Source organism: Electrophorus electricus, chromosome 13, assembly GCF_041902795.1.
Source record: "Electrophorus electricus isolate QZ-2024a chromosome 13, ASM4190279v1, whole genome shotgun sequence".
NCBI lineage: Eukaryota > Metazoa > Chordata > Actinopteri > Gymnotiformes > Gymnotidae > Electrophorus > Electrophorus electricus.
Window position 1 is genome coordinate 8087501 of NC_137509.1, and position 19518 is coordinate 8107018.

The 19518-nt window shown below is 45.4% G+C and overlaps 1 protein-coding gene across 6 annotated transcripts in view; it reads left to right on the forward strand.

The window, feature by feature from the left end:
• The window catches only part of dnah2 (dynein, axonemal, heavy chain 2), a 104801-nt gene that overhangs the window by 53581 nt on the left and 31702 nt on the right, over positions 1-19518 (forward strand). For all 6 annotated transcript variants that reach the window (XM_081694667.1, XM_081694669.1, XM_081694670.1 and 3 more), the window contains exons 35-54: positions 24-212; positions 323-426; positions 2036-2225; positions 2459-2639; positions 2811-2938; positions 4774-4926; positions 5595-5720; positions 6910-7128; positions 9431-9548; positions 13354-13490; positions 13700-13837; positions 14021-14179; positions 14469-14621; positions 14818-14909; positions 15954-16152; positions 17045-17269; positions 17624-17728; positions 18481-18669; positions 18986-19071; positions 19218-19348. In XM_081694667.1, the coding sequence (XP_081550793.1) occupies positions 24-212; positions 323-426; positions 2036-2225; positions 2459-2639; positions 2811-2938; positions 4774-4926; positions 5595-5720; positions 6910-7128; positions 9431-9548; positions 13354-13490; positions 13700-13837; positions 14021-14179; positions 14469-14621; positions 14818-14909; positions 15954-16152; positions 17045-17269; positions 17624-17728; positions 18481-18669; positions 18986-19071; positions 19218-19348 (3022 nt within the window). The remainder of the gene's footprint in view (positions 1-23; positions 213-322; positions 427-2035; positions 2226-2458; positions 2640-2810; positions 2939-4773; positions 4927-5594; positions 5721-6909; positions 7129-9430; positions 9549-13353; positions 13491-13699; positions 13838-14020; positions 14180-14468; positions 14622-14817; positions 14910-15953; positions 16153-17044; positions 17270-17623; positions 17729-18480; positions 18670-18985; positions 19072-19217; positions 19349-19518) is intronic.

The window sequence follows — 19518 nt, forward strand, 5'->3', positions numbered from 1 at the left end:
GCTCTCATCCATGCCCATGGCAGGTAGCCATGCTGCACCGCTACTCCCAGGCCATCAGAGGAAACCTCTCCAAGATCCAGCGCCTCAAGATCGTCGCCTTGGTTACGGTGGAGGTCCATGCCCGCGATGTCATCGACAAACTGGTCAAAGCAGGCTGCTGCGACGTCAATTCCTTCGACTGGCTATGCCAGCTTCGCCTCTACTGGGATAAGGTAGGGGGAGGTGACATGGGGAAATTTAACCCCCTCGGCTAGTCAAACATCCACGTGTGTGTGTGTGTGTGTGTGTGTGTGTGTGTGTGTGCATGCGCGTGTGCACGCAGGAAGTGGACGACTGCATTATCAGGCAAACCAACACACGCTTCCTGTACGGCTACGAGTACCTTGGCAACTCTGGCCGCTTGGTCATCACCCCTCTCACTGACAGGTACCGTAACCATAGCAACATGGCAATCCTCACCTATAAAAGGTAATGGTGGCTGGCCTGGGAGGCGAAGCTTATTGGAGTCCCTGGAGTTGAACGGCCTTCCTGTGCCAGTATTAGGCTGCCTCAACGCACCACTGTCAGCGCTACAGGACGACTCCTCCTGGAGTGTTCATATGCATTTAGATCTTCCCCCACAACCGGTGCAGCCTTTCAACTCTGTGTTAAACTTGAACCATTGTAGGCAAAGAAGGTAAGAAATATCAGCATTGTCCTTCAGCCGGGCAGAAGCAGCTAAATGTGCAATATGTTCTTTCAACCAGGGGCCTTCACAGCAGATTGGAAATTAGTGAGAAGGTGCCTTTACTATGAAAGCAATAGTTCCCTATGTTATTGCAGATATAAATCATACCATTCCCATGATTCAGTCAGTTAATTTGATAATGGATACTACTAACACTCCTATAGTAATCACTTTAATAAAATTAGATTTCTTCAAATAACTCTGATCTTTTGATACATGCTATACAACGAAGTTATCTGTTGCTGTATAGCAGCAGGGGGAGGCAGGATCCACTAGCAGACTGGCCTGTGTTGTTAGTATTACAAACTGATCCAGGATCAGTGGAGTTCCGCCCGCTGCTCCACAGCAAATGTGAAACAGAGGGAGGCAGCCACCTTAATGTTAATTAATGTTGTAAGCTTTAATTTTAATTTCATATCATATGAGAGAGAACAAGAGGAATAAGGACAGAATTGAATGTCTTGAGCTCAGGCTCCAGGACTCCATGTGCAAGCGTTACAATGGGAGCGTGAAGACTCTCACCCACTATAAATTATTCATGGCATGCACATGGGAAGTGAGAGTCAAGAGTCAGTAGCTGATGTTTTTATTGCATCCTTTAGAAAAAGCAAAATAGCACTGAAAGTTCAGCAGCAAAATGTACTTCCATGAAATGACAGAAAACAAATCCTGGCTTATGTTGATGAGCACGTGACATGTTAAACCCACTCAATGACAGGAAGAATGGACTTACTGTTGTCTCTCTGTGTGTGTGTGAGGATGCCTGTCTGTTTTTATGAATTTGTATGTATGGATGTATCTTTGTGGGTACTTGGTGATGGTTCTATTGTGTGCTTGTGAAAGTCTAGTGTGTGTGTGTGTGTGTGTGTGTGTGTGTGTGTGTGTGTGTGTGTGTGTGTGTGTGTGTGTGTGTGTGTGTGTGTGTGTGTGTGTGTGTGTGTGTGTGTGTGTGTGTGTGTGTACTGGGTATGGGCTTAGCACTTAGTCTTTTCCTTGGACTTATTGATTACCTCCTTTACTTTATCCATCTTAGTCCAGCTGTGAGTGGTGAGTTTTGTTAAATGCCATCAGAGACTGGTATTATTATTTGTGTGATTTTATTAACAAATATAAGTAAGTTAGTTATACTGCAATGAAAAATGAAAGCTTATCTTAAACTAGCTTTTGATGCCTGAAGCCAATTTACACACCGGCACATCTGGTCTCTGAGTGCCGCTGCATGATCAAAGTGTAGTCACAGTTGTGTTCCTGCATCGGCCTGTCTGCGCTTGGAGGCGGAGTGAGTACAGCGTGTGTCCTGTTGTTTAGGTGCTACATGACTCTGACCACAGCCCTGTACCTGCACCGTGGGGGCTCCCCTAAAGGTCCTGCCGGCACGGGCAAGACAGAGACGGTGAAGGACCTGGGCAAAGCGCTGGGCATGTACGTCATCGTGGTCAACTGTTCTGACGGCTTGGACTTCAAATCCATGGGCCGCATGTACTCTGGCCTTGCTCAGGTGCATGTTAATAGCATGTAATAAATATTGTATAAACGCTGGGTATGACACACACTGTGAACACCTAATGGACAGTAAGTAAGCAGCCAAGGTGACACTAACTTAATGACTAATGAATTTTAGAAAATGTGTATATGATGAATGACTGTGTGTGTGTGTGTGTGTGTGTGTGTGTGTGTGTGTGTGTGTGTGTGTGTGTGTGTGTGTGTGCGTGTGTGTGTGTTGATTCCCAGACTGGCGCATGGGGCTGTTTTGATGAGTTTAACCGCATTAACATTGAGGTACTGTCAGTAGTGGCCCAGCAGATACTCTCCATCCTCCTAGCTCTGTCTGCAGGTGCCAGCAGTTTCTTCTTTGAGGGCAGAGAGATTTGCCTGACTTGGTCCTGTGGCATCTTCATCACCATGAACCCTGGTACATGCTACTCTCTGACACCATGCATGGAATCATTTTTATTTGTTTACAAGCATTTCTTGTGTTTAAAAAACTGTAGGCGTGTGGTGTGTTGGCGTCAGCATGTATTATGCATCCCCTCATATGTATATGCGTACTTATTAGCATGTATGTGAATGGGGTCTCCTCTAGGCTACGCTGGTCGTACTGAGTTGCCTGATAATCTGAAGTCCATGTTCAGGCCCATCTCTATGGTGGTCCCTGACTCCACCCTCATCGCAGAGATCACTCTCTTTGGAGAAGGCTTCAACAACTGCAAGGTGCCCTCCCATCGTCACTCTGTTAGCAAACACTATGTGGTTGTGATGAGGATCGAGTACTTGAGTATTAAATGTAAAGCCTAAATGTTAAAATGCCTAAATGTTAAAATACCTAAATGTAATGCGGTTAATAATGATTGGTTAGTTTAAAACAAGCAAGTTAGTTGTTTATATCTGGTGCTCACAAGGGTAAAACATAAGTTCACACACTAGCACACAAGTGGCAAAAGAATGTAATTTCTTTGATCCAGATGACATATAGTAGTTAGTAAATTTGGTATTATAAATGATAGCAAATCCTTATTAGGTTAGTGTTGTATTGCTGTAACTCTATTATCCCTTTTACCCTTTAAAGATCACTTAAAAAAACTCATATAGATATCCTTAATGGCTTTTATAAGAAGAGATGATTGGACAACTTTGAGAAAGAAAAAAGGAGTTCCTTTTCTAGGGCTATTGACTAAATCTGCTTTTCACAGGAAGTTAAGCCAGCCTGTGCTATTGTCCATTACTGTGTATTAAGACAGGCCCAAAGGTCATGAATACAATTAGATCATTATCAGAAAGAGAGAGGTGGACAGCACATTGGTATTAAATTCAGCTTTGGAGCTGGGCAGGATTGGATCAGATAGACAAACACAGATGAGGCCAGTCACACACACACACACACACACACACACACACACACACACGCATACACACACGCACACACACACACACACACACACACACACACACACACACACACACACACACACACACACGGAGACTGATCCACTGTTGGATTACTGCTGACACACAGCATGCATGCTGTGTGTACGTGTGCCCACGCCTGCGAAACACCCAACTGACATAGCTTAACAACACAACACATTTAACGCCAGCCCCCACCAAAACACACACTCAAGGCCTGGTGGGCACAAAATCCCCCACAAAAAATATCCACTGAGAGCTCCCGCCTGTTCCAGCAAACATGGCCCTAATGGAAAAGCCGTATTTGTTGGTGCTGTACACAAGGCCAGTTAGCTGGCATTGAGATAGAGAAGCACTGGAGATTGGACTTGGAATGACAAATAATAGACCTGAGATTAAGAGCGGCGGGAAGGGAACCAGCACCGAGCCTTCGCAAAGCCCTGAATGTCAATGTTAGATTTCATTTGCCCAGCCCACAAGCTCCCTCTCCCTCCGCCTACATGCTCCGCCGCTCACTGTCACCTTACACAATCGATAGTCCCAGTATCATTATGTGCTATTGAGAGGACTATTACCCCTGCAAATGGGAGGAAATGGACATATCAATGTTGTGTCATGTCAGATTGAGTGGAGAGTTAGAATGACTATAGGGCCCGAGAGAGAGAGGAAGAGAGAGATTGAGATGCAGAAAAAACAAAGGAAAGAAAAGGACAGTGAAACAAAGGGCAGTTGGAGCAGGAAGGAAAGAAAGAAAGAGGAAACAGAGAAAGAGGAAACAGAGAAAGAGGAAAGAGAGCTATTTGCCCTGTTGAAGTGAAGTGTTGTCTTATGAGTCAGGTATCTGTCTCAAGAGAGCCATGAATTCGCAATACCTATCAAGACTGTGGTGTTTGTACTTGTGAATGCGTCATTCTGTTCCTTTGAAGAACAAGCTGGCATGGTAACCAAAGATCACCGCACATGCCAAACTACACGCACACACACACACGCACACACACACACACACAGACACACACACACACACACACACACACACAAACACACAGGACTGGGTAACACTGTTTTCCATGTTGATTTCTCTGGGTAAAAGTGATGCAATAAATGTCTGTTTCTATTTCTTCCTCCCACCCCCCACCCCACAGGTGTTGGCTAAGAAGGTGTTCACACTGTACTGTTTAGCAGTGCAACAGCTGTCTAAGCAAGATCATTATGACTTTGGCTTGCGTGCACTCACCTCTCTGCTTCGCTATGCTGGCAAGAAGCGCAGGGTCTACCCCGATGTTGCAGATGAAGAGGTTACATACACATACACACACTCACACACAAAAATACACAAAAGGCATTTTCACACCACCCTGACAATCAGAAATCACCCCAATCACAGTTTGCTAGAGATATGCACAGCTATGTTATATGGTTTAAATGATGTGTTATCAGCATCGGTCTGTTAGCACCTGTGTATCCATGTGTATTTGGGAACCGCTGACAGCAGGATAACACTAAAACCTGGGCCCCATCCCACTGGAAAAGCTGGCTGTGATAAAACATTTATCAAAGAGGACAAAAACATGAAAAGGAAACTTAAAAAGGGACTCGCTCCACTACCTGAGTGCAAACTCGTCCCTCTCTCCTCTTGTGTGAATAATGAAAAATGTGACACTAGATTTTTTTCAATTTCCAGGCTGCTGGAATATTGTCTGTATGTAGAGGTAAATGCTATTCTGTAGGACTTCTGTTTTTAAGCAATCAAAGTGAAAAAGGCTGCCATATACAATATTTAATCATGTGTTATGAGTTAATATGAGGCTAAACTAGTTTAGGCACCAATGACATTGAAAGCAGTTTCACTATTAATATTTAATATTTAAGCTCCTGGTCTAGAAAAAGGAAGGTGGATCTAGATAAGCACAGAAGAGACACTCCTACAACATAATGTGACATATCTTTTGCCCTTTGACCCCAGATCCTGCTCATGTCTATGAAAGACATGAACATTGCTAAGCTGACCTCCATTGACCTCCCCCTGTTTAACGGGATTGTCCAGGACCTGTTCCCTGCCGTGGACATGCCCACTATTGACTATGGCAAGGTAGGATGTCTGACTCCCAGCATGCACTGGGGCATCTCACCTCCCAGCATTGGGTCAACTCCCTGGTAGGATGCCCCACTGCTGATTCCACAGTGAAGGATGTCGGAACTCTGTGTATCACAGGCTCTCACAGACGTTTCTGCTGTTCCCCACCACTCAGGCCTCTAGTTTATAGCATCCGGGCTTACAGAAGCTCAATCAAATCCATCTGCATACATGCTTCCCAGTGCAACAAAAAGTCACCCAAACCATTTTTAGTTTGCACATGACTCAAAAATGTTTTTGTCGATCTATTTTTTGTTATGGCACAAGCTTTAAAAAGACTTCATCGAATGCTGCAGCTCCCTCTCGCTATAGGCATGGAGTGTTTGTGGGTGGGTGGGTGGGTGGTTGTGTGTGTATGTGTGTGTATGTGTGTGTGCTCCAGGATGCCTTTGTGAGTGAGATATACAGCATAATGCAGATGCCTTGCACGGCACACGTCTCATCACCTACACGTCTGGAGTCTGGACAGCCAGCAGCTGCTGCCTATATCAGCCCCACTCAAGTATGAGGGTGGAGAAACAGCACACACACACACACACACACACACACACACACGCAGACACACACATTTTGTCTCACTTCATAAGTCTTTCCCCTACACTGCCTCCTCTCAAGTCCATTTCACTTTGTGAATGTTTTCATTTCACTTTCATGTCAAGCAAACAGCTCCACCCTCAGCTGTTAATGCTAATGTGTTCTTGCTAAGATGCTTCAGATCCGTTCTCTTTCCCTGCCTCTCTACCCAGTTAATGAGGCAAGAGAGAAATAAGAGCAAGGGATTGAATTAGAGAGAGTTTAGTGAGAGAGCCTTAGTGCCTCAGTAGCGATTTGGATTTGAAGTGTGTGTGTGTGTGTGTGTGTGTGTGTGTCGGTCTGTCTGTCTCACTCCAGGGGGAGCTTGGAGTGTTTATGGTTATTAAGTTTGAGATGTACTTCTTGTAAGTTCATTTGTATTTGGTGATCAACTTGGGATTCAAACCTGCACTACTATCCCGAAGGGCTTTTCCACTGCTCTCTTAAGAATCACTGTAAGCATCTCCAAAACACGAGGAGCTGTTCTCTACCTCCTCTTGTCTGCACTTCGATCTGTTTTTCATCTGACACTCTCATTCTCGCTTTCTTTTTCCTCTCTATGTCTCTGTAGCTGAAGGAGACCATAGAGGCAGAGCTTCATCAGGCTGGTTTGCAGGTCACACCCTTCACTGTGACAAAAGTCATCCAGCTGTATGAAACCAAAAATTCACGCCACTCCTCCATGATCGTGGGCAAGACAGGCAGTGCCAAGACGGTCACCTGGAGGACCTTGCAGAGTGTCCTGAGCACCATGCATCACAAGGGTGAACCCGGCTTCCAGCTCGTCCGTGTGAGTCCCGCTCCTCCTCTCCGCCGCTGTCCCCGGGAGCCCCCGCTGGCCACCTCTCTACTTGGGGTTGCCTCCCGCCCACTCACCGCTCCTCCTCTCCACTCCTCCTCTTCACTGCTGTCCCTGGGAGCCCTGCTGAGTGTCTCTCCGCTCAGGGTTGCCTCACGCCCACTCCTCACCCACACCGTAACAATCTTTCAGGCCTTTTCTAAGCTTCCGCCTACGCAGTTCACCGAGTAATTAGTCAGTCTGCTTAGTGCAGTACTCCAACTAAAACAAAACGTATCGAATGACTCAAAGCAAACAAAATATGCAGCGCACGTGTACCCTCAAGCAAGAGACGGCGTGGACCATCGGCTCAAATGCATAACCACAACAGCTAACACATGCGTGTTACAAAGCAGCCCATACATGTCACAAATCAGTCTGCAGTCCCCATTTTTACTCTTTGTGTGTCTTAATTGCTTTTGAGTTATAAAATGAAGTAATCATTGAACATATCTGCAAGCTTCTATTCTACAAGGACATCAATTACACTGGCCCTGACCACACAGTGTGTGCACTTCAACATTCGGCACAACCGTTATTCCTTACCATCAATCGCTGCTAGACTAGCATAACGCAGGTTTGTCGTATTGCAGTCTCATTATCTCAAACACGTGCAGATTTAATGGCAAAGAGGCGGCCTCTGAGATGACATGGTGCTCCGTCTATAGCAGCTGTTGTCTCCGTGCCCGCGCTGGGGCATTCATTAGTATGAAAATGAGCCGCCGTTAGCGAGCGTGCTAACACAACAGCGTTTCACATGCCTGACGTTGAAACAGTGCCCTCATATAAAGGCGTCCTCCGCAGGGATCGAGGTGCTCTTCCGGTTATTTAACCTTGAACAAAAAGTGCTCGGTAGACTTACAGCCAACATGTGGGTGTCTTGTGGAGTCTCAGAGTCTCACACACTGGCGTTCATAATTGGTATCGCTTACCAGCGACTCTCGTGACGATGTGTTTGTGTGTTTGGGGGAAAGCGTGCATGGCTCAACACGGTTCATTTCATGCTAGCCTGGCTGGCTGGGGCTCCAGGTCTCTGAAGCCATGTCTTTTCTTAGTAGCTTTCATTTTTTTCCCCATTCCTCTTCATTTCCCTTCATCCTTCATCACCTCCTTCCCACTGGGCAAACAACAGAAAAAAAGAAAGAAAAAAACAAGCTGTGTTCATTCTATGCCAGGTTTTCAAGTATTGTGATGTGATTAATTTGGAAGGCACCTCAAGCGTGATTTCAAATTGTGAACTGAAGCGTACAGGTGAAGCTAATATCAGAGCTGGAGTAAGGTCGAGTGCCCTGCTCTCACGTGTCCCACTCTGCTTTGTTATGTGCATACAATGCTTTTCTCAGGTATTTAATGATGTTCCTAGAATTTAGAGTGTGTGTACGTTTGTGTGCGTGTGCGTGTGTGTGTGCTTGTGTGTGTGTGTGTACATGCTTGTATTTATGTGTGTGTGTGTGTGAGAGACAAGGCACAGTATAAGATAAAGGTAAGGACAGAAAATGTAACATTATGTTATGTTCAACCTCTCCCATCTCTCTCTTATTTTCCCTGCACTTCCTCTGCTCTTTAGTTCTCCACATGTTCACCTCAACCTTGTTTCATTGTTTGTGTGTAAGGCTTGCAGGGTTTTGTCCCTATGGGATGTGTGTGTGTCTAACTCTGTGGGTAAGGTCCCTGTGTGGGGCGAGTGTAATTCTGTTCGGTTTTGGGGGTCTTGTTCAATGCTCCCTCTGTGACTCAAACTGTCATGTCTTTTTACAGCATACTTCTCTCTCTCTCTCTCCATCTTTCCCTCCCTTCCTCTCTCCCCTTACCCCTGTCTCTCTCTCCCTCTCCCTCTCCTGCTCTCTTCCCCTCCACCCTTCCGTGCCTGTCTTCTCTCTTTTATATCTGACTCAACACCTTTCTCTTTGCATAATCTATTTCTGGTATCTGTCTCTCTCCCACCATACAAACATCACCTCCCCCTGATTCCTCATTATCTCTCCTCTGAGTCACACACACACACACACACACACACACACACACACACAGACACACACACACACACACACACACACACAAATGCTCACGCACGTTCCTTTCTTCCACTGTCTCTGGCACATCACTCACTCTTCAAAGTCTCAGTCCAACAATCACACCCTGTCTGTCCTTATATCCCTTATTTCATCCCTAAATCCCTAACTTCACTCTCACCTCCCACTTACCAACACCTTTTCTTTCTTGATCCTCTGACCTCTGACCTGTGATCCCTCAGGAGTGTCCTCTGAACCCCAAAGCAGTGAGCCTTGGAGAACTGTATGGAGAATACGACCTCTCTACCAACGAGTGGACCGACGGCATTCTGTCCTCTCTCATGAGAGCTGCCTGTGCAGGTACTGGTAACTGTAGCACGGGTTGAGCACAGAAAACAGGTGTAGCCCAGCTATGACCTTGACTTATCTAACACCTCTCATACATCAAAATACAATTTAACATGCTGGAAAGACAGGATCAAAAAGAGAAACAATTCAATAAATCATGATTAAAGGAATCAAAAATCAAAGAGAATAAATGCAGGTAAACATGCAAGTAACACCATACAAGAAATAATGAGAAGAAGTAAAAATGGAGTAAAAACAGGAAGAATATGAGAAGAACAATAAACTCTGATTAAACTCATTAAACAAATGAAGTAAAGATAAATGTTTGGTTGATTTTCAGATAAGCACTAGCTCCTGCAGTGTTTGTAAATGGTAGAAAACATACTCACACTGTTGGTTTGTCAAGCATAACAGTGCAAGGTTCTTCTCTTTCTACATGATTTGTGTTGCCTAGACTGCTTAAGACTTTCTTACTTTTGGCAGAGGGGCCAATAAAGGTTTTTAGTCACTTAGTTTGACCAGCTCTGAAATGGGATTGAACCTTTCTGCAAGTATGACTGTCATTAAGGGAATCACTTAGCTTTTTCTGTACTACCTTTTCTGGAATTTCACTAAAGCACCACACATAAACTCACCTGAAGTTGTGTGAAAACAAAAATGCCATAATTGAGTACAGAATTTACTAAGCCGTTTTAAGCAGCTCTGGAAAAAAATACCTGTTTGTAAGCAGCAGTTTGTGATGCCCAGAACACCCATAATGTCAACAACCTTTTTGAAAAGAGATTCAGGAATTGGATCAAGGATGCAGGTGGAAGGTTTTATGAAATTTCATTAAATTTGTTTTTCTATATTGTCCTTTGGCGCAGATGCACCTCACAACACAATTTGTCCGTAGGGAAGGCTTTAAAAGGTGATTGAGAGTCAAGAATAATATTCCAGGGTAGTTTCCTTCATCATTTACTATCTTAGGGGAGTGAAGTTCACTGCAGCCTGACTCATGAAGGGGGGATCGGTGGGTCCAGGGCCTGTGTCTGCTGCTAAGGGTTGTGAAAATGTGCTGACAATAGTTGTCAACTGATATTTTTACTTTACTGGCAAAAGATAGAAGGTGGAGATGCGATAATGGGATGTAACTGAGGAAGATGGTTTTGACACCGGGTAAGGATAGGGAGGAGTAATTGACAGAGAGAGAGGGACGTAGCATATGCACCACATTTTGGTCAGCTTTTGGGCAGTTTTTTTTTTTTTTTTTTACTGAAGCGCTGTAAGTCTCTGTCACACAGATGCACAAAGGAGAGCCTCACACTTTAGATTTCTTTTGTGTCTGATACCCTATGTACTTTTTACATTTCCACCTCCAGCAATAAGGCAAATGGAGTTCATTGCTTAAAATTTGTTAGAATTGCTTTCTTGATCATGTACCAGCACAAGGATATAGAAAGGAGGCAGAGAGAGTATGAAAGAGAGTGTGTGTGTGTGTGTGTGTGTGTGTGTGTGTGTGTGTGTGTGTGTGTGTGTGTGTGTGCGCGCGTGCGCGCATGTACATGTGCAACGGTCTATGAGGTTGAGGTGTAGGGTGAACAGAATACACACCAGTGTTTCAGGAAATAGTGCTTTGCCCACGTACATATCACCCTTTGTGCAGCATATCGTAGGAACTGAAGACACTCAGTCACATGCCACACAAGCACACACACACACAAAAGAACAGCAGGTCACAGCCTGACTAAATCGCATTCTTCCTCTGCTTTCGGAGAGCTCAGAATGCATATCTCGACACTTCTTTTTTGGTTTAGCCAACTCTACATGACTCCGTCAGTTCCGCTAATTGTGTTTTCCTGAGACTTTGTCTCCCTCTGAGTAGTGCTTTAAAGATTTTACCCAACCAGCACTATCAACATGTCTCTCTTGCTAACATCTATGATGTTAGGGCTTTTTTACATTTTTTAGGCTGGACAGGGTTATTGTGTTGATTGGATTAAATGTTACTTTTGGCAATTTCCCGTGTGCTGTTTTTGCCAGCACATTGCTCATTCTTCTTTTTCTCTCCAAAATCATCTTCTGTCCTACTGTGAGCAGAGCTGTGGGCCAAAATTTCTCTCTTTCTCTCTCTCTTTCTCTCTCTCTCTCTCTCTCTCTCTCTCTCTCTCTCTCTCTATCTATCTATCTATCTTTTTTTCTCTGTGTCTAGCTCTCACTTTCTCTGTGTCTCTTTGTGTCTCTCTCTGTGTCTTTCTCTCATTCACTGTGTTGCAGAACGGAGAGACAGAGACTGCAGCGCTCGGTAGGGTGGGATGCGTGTGTGTCAGAGGCAGTGTCTATGTGTGCTGCAGAGCTCCTCTGGGAGTGTCAGTGCCAAAGAGATGCCCTTTCCCTGCTGCCTCTGTTTCTCCCTCTGCTGCAACAACCCAGCTACTGTTTATGAGCTGCCTTACTCGCCTCTCCCCCTCTTTCCTTCTCCCCCCCTCTCTCTTTCTCTCTCTCTTTTACTTTCTCTTTCTTTCACTCGCTCCCTGTTTTCTTCTCCCTGTGTGTTTTTTTTTTTGGTCTCTCTGTTCTCTGCTTCTCTGCGGGTGCCCTGATGGCATGCATTCCACCGTGGTCTCCCTCGCGATTCAATTTCCTTCCTTTTTCCTACCTCTCTATTTACCAGTACTTGTCCTTGCATCTTTTGAGGCCCCAATGTCTATCTCCCTCACCCTCACTGTCTTTCAGTCTTTATCTGTGTGTCAAAAGCAATAGAGCAGATCCAGTGATTGCCCCTTCCTCACATATACAGGAGTTTGTGGTCAATCCTAAGGCTGTGTCCCTGGAAGAGCTCTATGGCCATTTTGACCTGGAAAACATACAGTGGACTGACGGCATTGTTTCTGCCAGTATTCGCCATGCCTGCACAGGTTATCACGCCGATGTGTGGAAATGAGATAGCTGATTGGTTGTGACATCTGTCACTCTCTTAGTCCGGCCAGTCACTGCCATTTATTTGCCTACCTGAGTGCTTTTGAGTCCTTTGTCTTTTTTTGTGTATTTTGATGTATTTTTTGCCAGAAAATATTTCTCGACTGACTTCATTTTAGGGCTTAGATCATGTCTTGTTGCTGTGCGGGGCTTGGTGTGGAGAAATTTTATGTTTGAGTGGTGTAATCAGGAATTGCACTAGCTCCATATGTTTGGTATCTGTTCCTATTTATCTTGGTTTGTTTATTTCCCCTCCCGCTGCTTGGAGATGGAAGATCACCCAGAGGAGAAGTGACAGTTGCTTTTGCTGTGTGTGACAGGTTTGATGTTACACGCTTACCCAGTCAGTGTTTGTGTGTGTGTGTGTGTGTGTGTGTGTGTGTGTGTGTGTGTGTGAGAGAGAGAGAGAGAGAGAGAGAGAGAGAGAGAGAGAGAGAGAGAGAGGAGAGAGAGAGAGAGAGAGAGAGAGAGAGAGAGAGAGAGAGAGAGAGAGAGAAAGAAAGACAGAGGGTGTGGATGTGTGTAAGGCAGATCAACTATTGTGGTTATTGTGGGCTGAGTAAAGAAGATGCACATGGTCAGATGAAGGGATAGAAAAAGATAAATGATCAGTTGGAGCATTCGCTACAAAAGTCTACAAGTCTGTATGTGTTGAGAATGAACGAAAGAAATACAAGGGGAGAGGAAAACAGAGTCAAAGATAGGACAGCATGTTTGTAAATCTGTTTGTGTTCATGACAGGGACAGACAGGCAGAGAGGCTGTAGTAAGTGTGTGTGTGTGTGTGTGTGGGTGTGTGTGTGTGTGTGTGCTTTGTTCCTAACTGCCTGTCTCTGCCTCTCTCATGTTGCTGAGCTCAGATGAGAAGCTGGATGAGAAGTGGATTGTGTTTGATGGGCCAGTGGATACTTTGTGGATTGAAAGCATGAACTCAGTCATGGATGACAATAAAGTCCTGACGCTTATCAATGGAGAGAGGATCTCCATGCCTGAACAGGTAGAGCTAGCAGCCTATGGCAATTACACATCTGCACCCACTAAGACTGAGAAACATCACTATCTACATTCATTCTCCTGCCTAATACTATCTCAAAGAAAAGCCATTGTTCCTGTATACTGTACTTTTCCTTTCAAATTTCAAAAGATGATCATTTGGCCAGAATATAGACTTGGCTGTTTACTATGCATTTGTTTGTGTGTATGTAGGTTTCCTTGTTGTTTGAGGTGGAGGATCTGGCTGTAGCTTCCCCAGCGACGGTGTCGCGCTGTGGGATGGTTTATAATGACTACTCCGACCTGGGCTGGAGGCCCTTCGTTCAGTCCTGGCTTGACAAGCGCCAGAAGGTCCCACGCAGCCCTGTCCCTACTATTTGTTCCTCCTTTAGCTTATCCTGTGCATGCATGAGTGATGGGTAGATGACCATTCTGCACTCCCATATGCTCATTCTCTTTCATTCTGTCTCCCCTGTCTCTTTCTCTTGCCCTCTCCCTCTCGCTCTCTCTCTCTCTCTTTCTCTCTTTCCATAGTTGGAGGTAGATCTTCTGAAACGTCTGTTTGACAAATACATAGAGAAGACTATAAGCTTCAGGAAGGCTCACTGTAAGGAGCTGGTAGCCATCACTGAACTAAACGGAGTCATCTCACTCTGTAGACTCTACGACTCCATGGCCAGCCCTGACAACGGGGTCAGAACATGCACCTTCTCCACCTGCTCTCATGACTTCCCCAAATTGAGTGATCTACTCTCAATTATCTGTTTTTTATTGTTGACAAAGATATGAACAAAGTCATGTTCCTGTGTATTGCTTTTTTAAGCAACTGAATTTGAGATGCAAAAATCATATGGAGTCTGTGGTAAATTGTAAAATATTGTCAGCACAAGCTTGGCGCTTGTGACATTGAGACTCGCTAACATCATCTGGGCTGGTGAGTATTTAGGATGAGTTCCCAGCCGTGTGCCATCATCCCCTGCAGGTGAACCCTGCAGACAGTGAGAACTGTGGCCGCATGGTAGAGCTCTGGTTTATCTTCAGCCTGATCTGGTCTGTGTGCGTGTCTGTGGACGAGGATGGCCGCAAGAAGATTGACAACTTCCTGCGAGAGATGGAGGGCACCTTTCCTAACAAGGTTGTACTTCGGTCACCTTCACACACACACACACACACACACACACACACACACACACACCCAAACCAATACACATTTTTCAACCTACACACTAGTCACTATGTCACTATGTGACTCAGCACACTCATTTGTTAAACTAAAATAATACACAGTACCAAGAGTTTCTGTAATTTTTTTTAATCAATACCCCAACAAGGACACCATCTATGAGTACTACGTGGACACTAAGAACAAAACGTGGGCATCATTCGAGGACAGGCTGCCCAAGGGCTGGCGCTATGCCTCCAAGTGAGTGGCCGTCTGAGTGAGTGTGTGTGTGTGTGTGTGTGTGTGTGTGTGTGTCTGTGTGTGTGTGTGTCTGTGTGTGAGTGTGTGTGTGTGTGTGTGTGTGTGTGTGTGTGTGTGTGTCTGTGTGTGTGTGTGTGTGCGTCTGTGTGTGTGTGTGTGTGTGTGTGTGTGTGTGTGTGTGTGTGTGTGTGTGTTTCTCAACAGCCCTGCAGACACCACCCGCCGCCTATACACTCCCGCTGAGGCCTTCTGACTGGCACCTGCCCAGCCGGCTGAGCCTTCTGCTCCCTTCCTATCAGCTGTCTTCTCACCTCTCATTCTTTCCATCTCTCTCTCCATTCTCCCTGTGTTCCACCCTCTCTCTCTCTCTCTCTCTCTCTCTCTCTCTCTCTCTTTCTCTGTCTTTATGCCTCTCCCATTTTTCATGTATTGCTGTCTTTTTCCGTTCATTGCCTTCTCTCCGTTGGCTCTTCACTCAAAGAGTGTGGCCCACTCTTTGTCTGCTGTCCATTTTGTTCCCTAACTGGGTCTTTTTTTATTCCTGCACTCATTCCTGCTGCCATATTATTATATATTTCCATTTCCAGTCTTTCGGGTTGGGGTCTTGTCACCTGCATTGCCCTATTCCACTTCAGTCCACTTTCTTAGAGACCCATTTTCTCAAACAGGTGGCCCTCTCTCATTCCTGTCCTTTCTTGCTTTCTTTCTCTCCCTCTCTCCACATGTCTCTTCTCTCTCTCAACTCTCTATTCTTCTTGACTTTTTGGTCCTCATCTTTTTCGCTTGTCCCACTTGTCCACTTGTCCTCTCTCTGCCTAACCCTCTGCATTATTTTTGGGCTTCTGTCCTCCCTGCTCCACCATCTCCATCACCCAAACTCTCTCTGCAGAGGCCTTGTGGGAGAGGAGATTTAGTAAAAACCAGGCACAGCTGACAGAAATTCAGCCTTCTCTCTCTCTCTCTTCTCTCTCTCTCTCTCTCTCTCTCTCTCTCTCTCTCTCTCTCTCTCTCTCTCTCTGTCTCTGTCTCTCTCTTTCTCTGCAGTGCTCCATTCCATAAGATCATGGTTCCTACTGTGGACACAGTGCGGTATAATTTCCTGGTGAAGGCTCTGGTGTGTGGCAAGTACCCAGTTTTGCTGACAGGTCCTGTGGGTACGGGGAAAACGTCAGTGGCCCAGAGTGTCCTGCAGGGCCTGGATCCATCCAAATGGTCAATGCTCACCATCAATATGTCCTCTCAGGTACCTGTTGACTGCATATGACATACCACAGTACCCAATTAAAGTACCTGTTGACTGATATGACATACCACAGTACCCAATTACCCAATTAACACACATAAGCACTAAGATTCATTTGTTCATCTGTCATTCATCTGTCATTCATCTCTCTATCTCCAGGTGAGTAGTTGAGAACGCGTGTTACAGGAAAGATGTAACAATGGTAGTATTTCAGGTGGATATAGAGTGAAAGTGATGTATATTTGCGTGTTTGGCTGTGCAGGTGCAACTGAGCTTAACGTTCTGTCTTCCCTTATTTTAAAGACAGGCAGGAGCTGATGAATTTAAAAAACGAAACACTTCACACGTTGTTTGCTCATGTATTATGTATCATGGAGTCATGTATCATTATTTGGGACCTGTAATGTCCCAAATAGTCTCCAATTAGTCATCATACATGTTCTGAAGCTCACCTGCTTACAGGCTCAAGGACCTGAGTCATCCTGCCTCAGAGCGGGGCCTGCAGTTCACAATAATGGCATATGTCAAATTGGGTTCCATACCCCGTGTGCTATTAGTGTCCTGCACTCCAGGGGCCGCAATTAGCTGAGTCAGCTGCTGTGTTCAGGACGGCCCGTAATGAGCAGCACTTACTGTGGCCTGCGTGCTGGAAGCACTGTCTGTCAGCCTTGCCATCAGCCTTTAGCTCAGCCGACTGTGTCATTTAGCGTTATTATAAACCCACCTCTCTGTTCCGGCTTGCCCTGCTACTCCAGCTCTTCGCCCTCCCCTGCTCTTTATTACCTTGCTCATTTGGCATCCCGAGCTTGCTTTTTTTTTTGTGTGTTTCTCTCCTGTCCCCTTTTTTTCTGTGGCTTCTCTGACCTGATATCCAGTGTCTTCCTCTCTTTAGACCACTTCCAACAATGTACAGGCCATTATAGAGTCGCGAGTGGAGAAGCGCACCAAAGGCGTGTATGTGCCGGTGGGCGGGAAGAGGATGCTGGCATTCCTGGATGACCTGAACATGCCGGCAGTGGACGACTTTGGTTCCCAGCCCCCTCTGGAGCTGCTGCGGCTCTGGATTGACTACGGCTTCTGGTACGACCGGAAGAAACAAACCCTCAAGTGTGTCAAGGTAAGGCGGGGGGGGGGGGGGGGTTATGGGGGGGGGGGTTACGTGTGCGCGTGTGTGTGTGTGTGTGTGTGTGTGTGTGTGTGTGTGTGTGTATGAGAGTAGAGGTAGGCAGAATGAGTGAGAGAGAAGGAGAATTTTAATTTTTAATATGTGTGTCTTCAGGCAGTCTTCAGGCAGTTGTGGATTGGTTCAGAAATGGTTGTGGATAGGTTCAGAAGCTAGAAGCTAGAACACACAAGCTAGAATACACAGTGAATGTCCTCTGGCTGGGGGCCTTTAAGCACGGGTTTGGGAACAGTTCTTATAAAGTATACATGCTGACTTCCTCTGCCCCCTAACACTCTGCTCTTTTAGGATATGTTCCTTCTCGCATCCATGGGGCCTCCTGGTGGAGGGAGAACTCATATTTCCAGCCGTCTGCAGAGCCGCTTTAATCTCATCAATATGACTTTCCCTGTGGTGAGTGGGCCTCAGCATACAGCTCCACACTGGGCCCCTGAAACCTCCGCCTGTGCAGTATCTGTTCCAGATCATTATACCAGCCTGTTCTTGCTTAAAACAATGAGGCAACAGTCCCTTTGTTCCTGTTCATTAAAAGGATTGTACATATTTATGTCTAATCCTAACATAAAGCATATTAACATGTGTAATATGTATTGTAACTGAAAGGGTGTCCTAGCCTCAGTGCCTCCTCACTGATATCGTTTTCTTCTCATTATTATTCTTTCTGTCTCTCGCTCTGGTAGAATTACAATGGAGATGATGATAATGATAAGAGTAGCAACACTGGAGGCACTCGGATTTTGCAGAATGCATAAAAAAGCCTCCCAACTGACTGATTGCTGCTCAGTTCTGATTTCCCCCCTACACTCCGAGTCCTCCCTCCCTTTTCCTTCCCACAAGCATCCTGGTGAACGTGGTTTTCCATTTACTCTTCTCTGGGTTATCCCTCACTTTCTCTGCCCTGTTATGTCATTTCCATAACACCTCCGTTTCATTTCTTCTACTTTATCTCTCTAATCCATTTTTATGATTTATGTTTAAATTGCTCATCTGCACTGCTCTGTCACCCCACGTATACTAGCTGATCTCCCCTTCTTTCCATCCCATTTTTTCCCCATTTTCACTTTTGTTTTGCTTCTCCAGTGACCTTCATTATTTTATTTAATCAGTTATTACATTCCTTTGTCTTTCTGTGTGTGTGTGTGTAGGAGTCTCAGATCAAGCGTATCTATGGCACCATGATCAACCAGAAATTGCAGGAGTTTGAGGAGGAGGTGAAGCCCATTGGAAGTGTTCTGACTCAGGCCACACTAGAGCTGTACTCTGCCATCATCAGCCGCTTCTTACCTACTCCTGCCAAAATACACTACCTCTTCAACCTCAGAGACATCTCCAAGGTGAAATATGCAAACACCACACACACACACACACACACACACACACACACACACACACACACACACACACACACATACACACACACACACACTCACTCACTCACTTAATTATTTCATGCAGCTAAAATAGCAACTTTAAAGATTTCAGAAACCAAAGCTGAGCTGTCCTGCCCTTACTGTGGGAGTTTGGTCCTACTGCTGACGGCTCTGTGCCCACTCTGGATCAGTTCTTTTTTTCTGAACTCTGTGGTTTATGGTCATGGCCACTCTTCCTCTTTAACCCTTTGTTGTGTTTTCTTTCGCTGTCCCTCTGTAGGTGTTTCAGGGTCTACTACGAGCTCACAGAGACTTCCATGACACAAAGCATAGCATCACTCGCCTGTGGATACACGAATGCTTCAGGTGAAGTGAATGCATGTGTGCACACACATACACTTAAATGTGAACACTCAGCAGAGGGCTCATTTTATGTGTGTGTGTGTGTGTGTGTGTGTGTGTGTGTGTGTGTGTGTGTGTGTGTGTGTGTGTGTGTATGTGTGTGTGTGTAGGGTTTTTTCAGATCGGCTGGTGGACCGGGAAGATATGGAGGCATTTGTGGGGCTGTTAGCTGAGAAACTAGGCTCTCTTTTTGATCTCACGTACCACAGCATCTGTCCTAACAGAGAGCCACCTATATTTGGTACAGACTTACACTGCTTAGCATTGTAGGGTGGGCAATGCCTGAATGAATGGCTTCATAATTTCTTTATTTCTTGAGTGTATATGGATGTTACTGTTAAGCCCACAGAATAAGCAAGGTCATTTTAGTGTAACTGCAATATTATATTGTTATGGTTGAGATTAGATGAG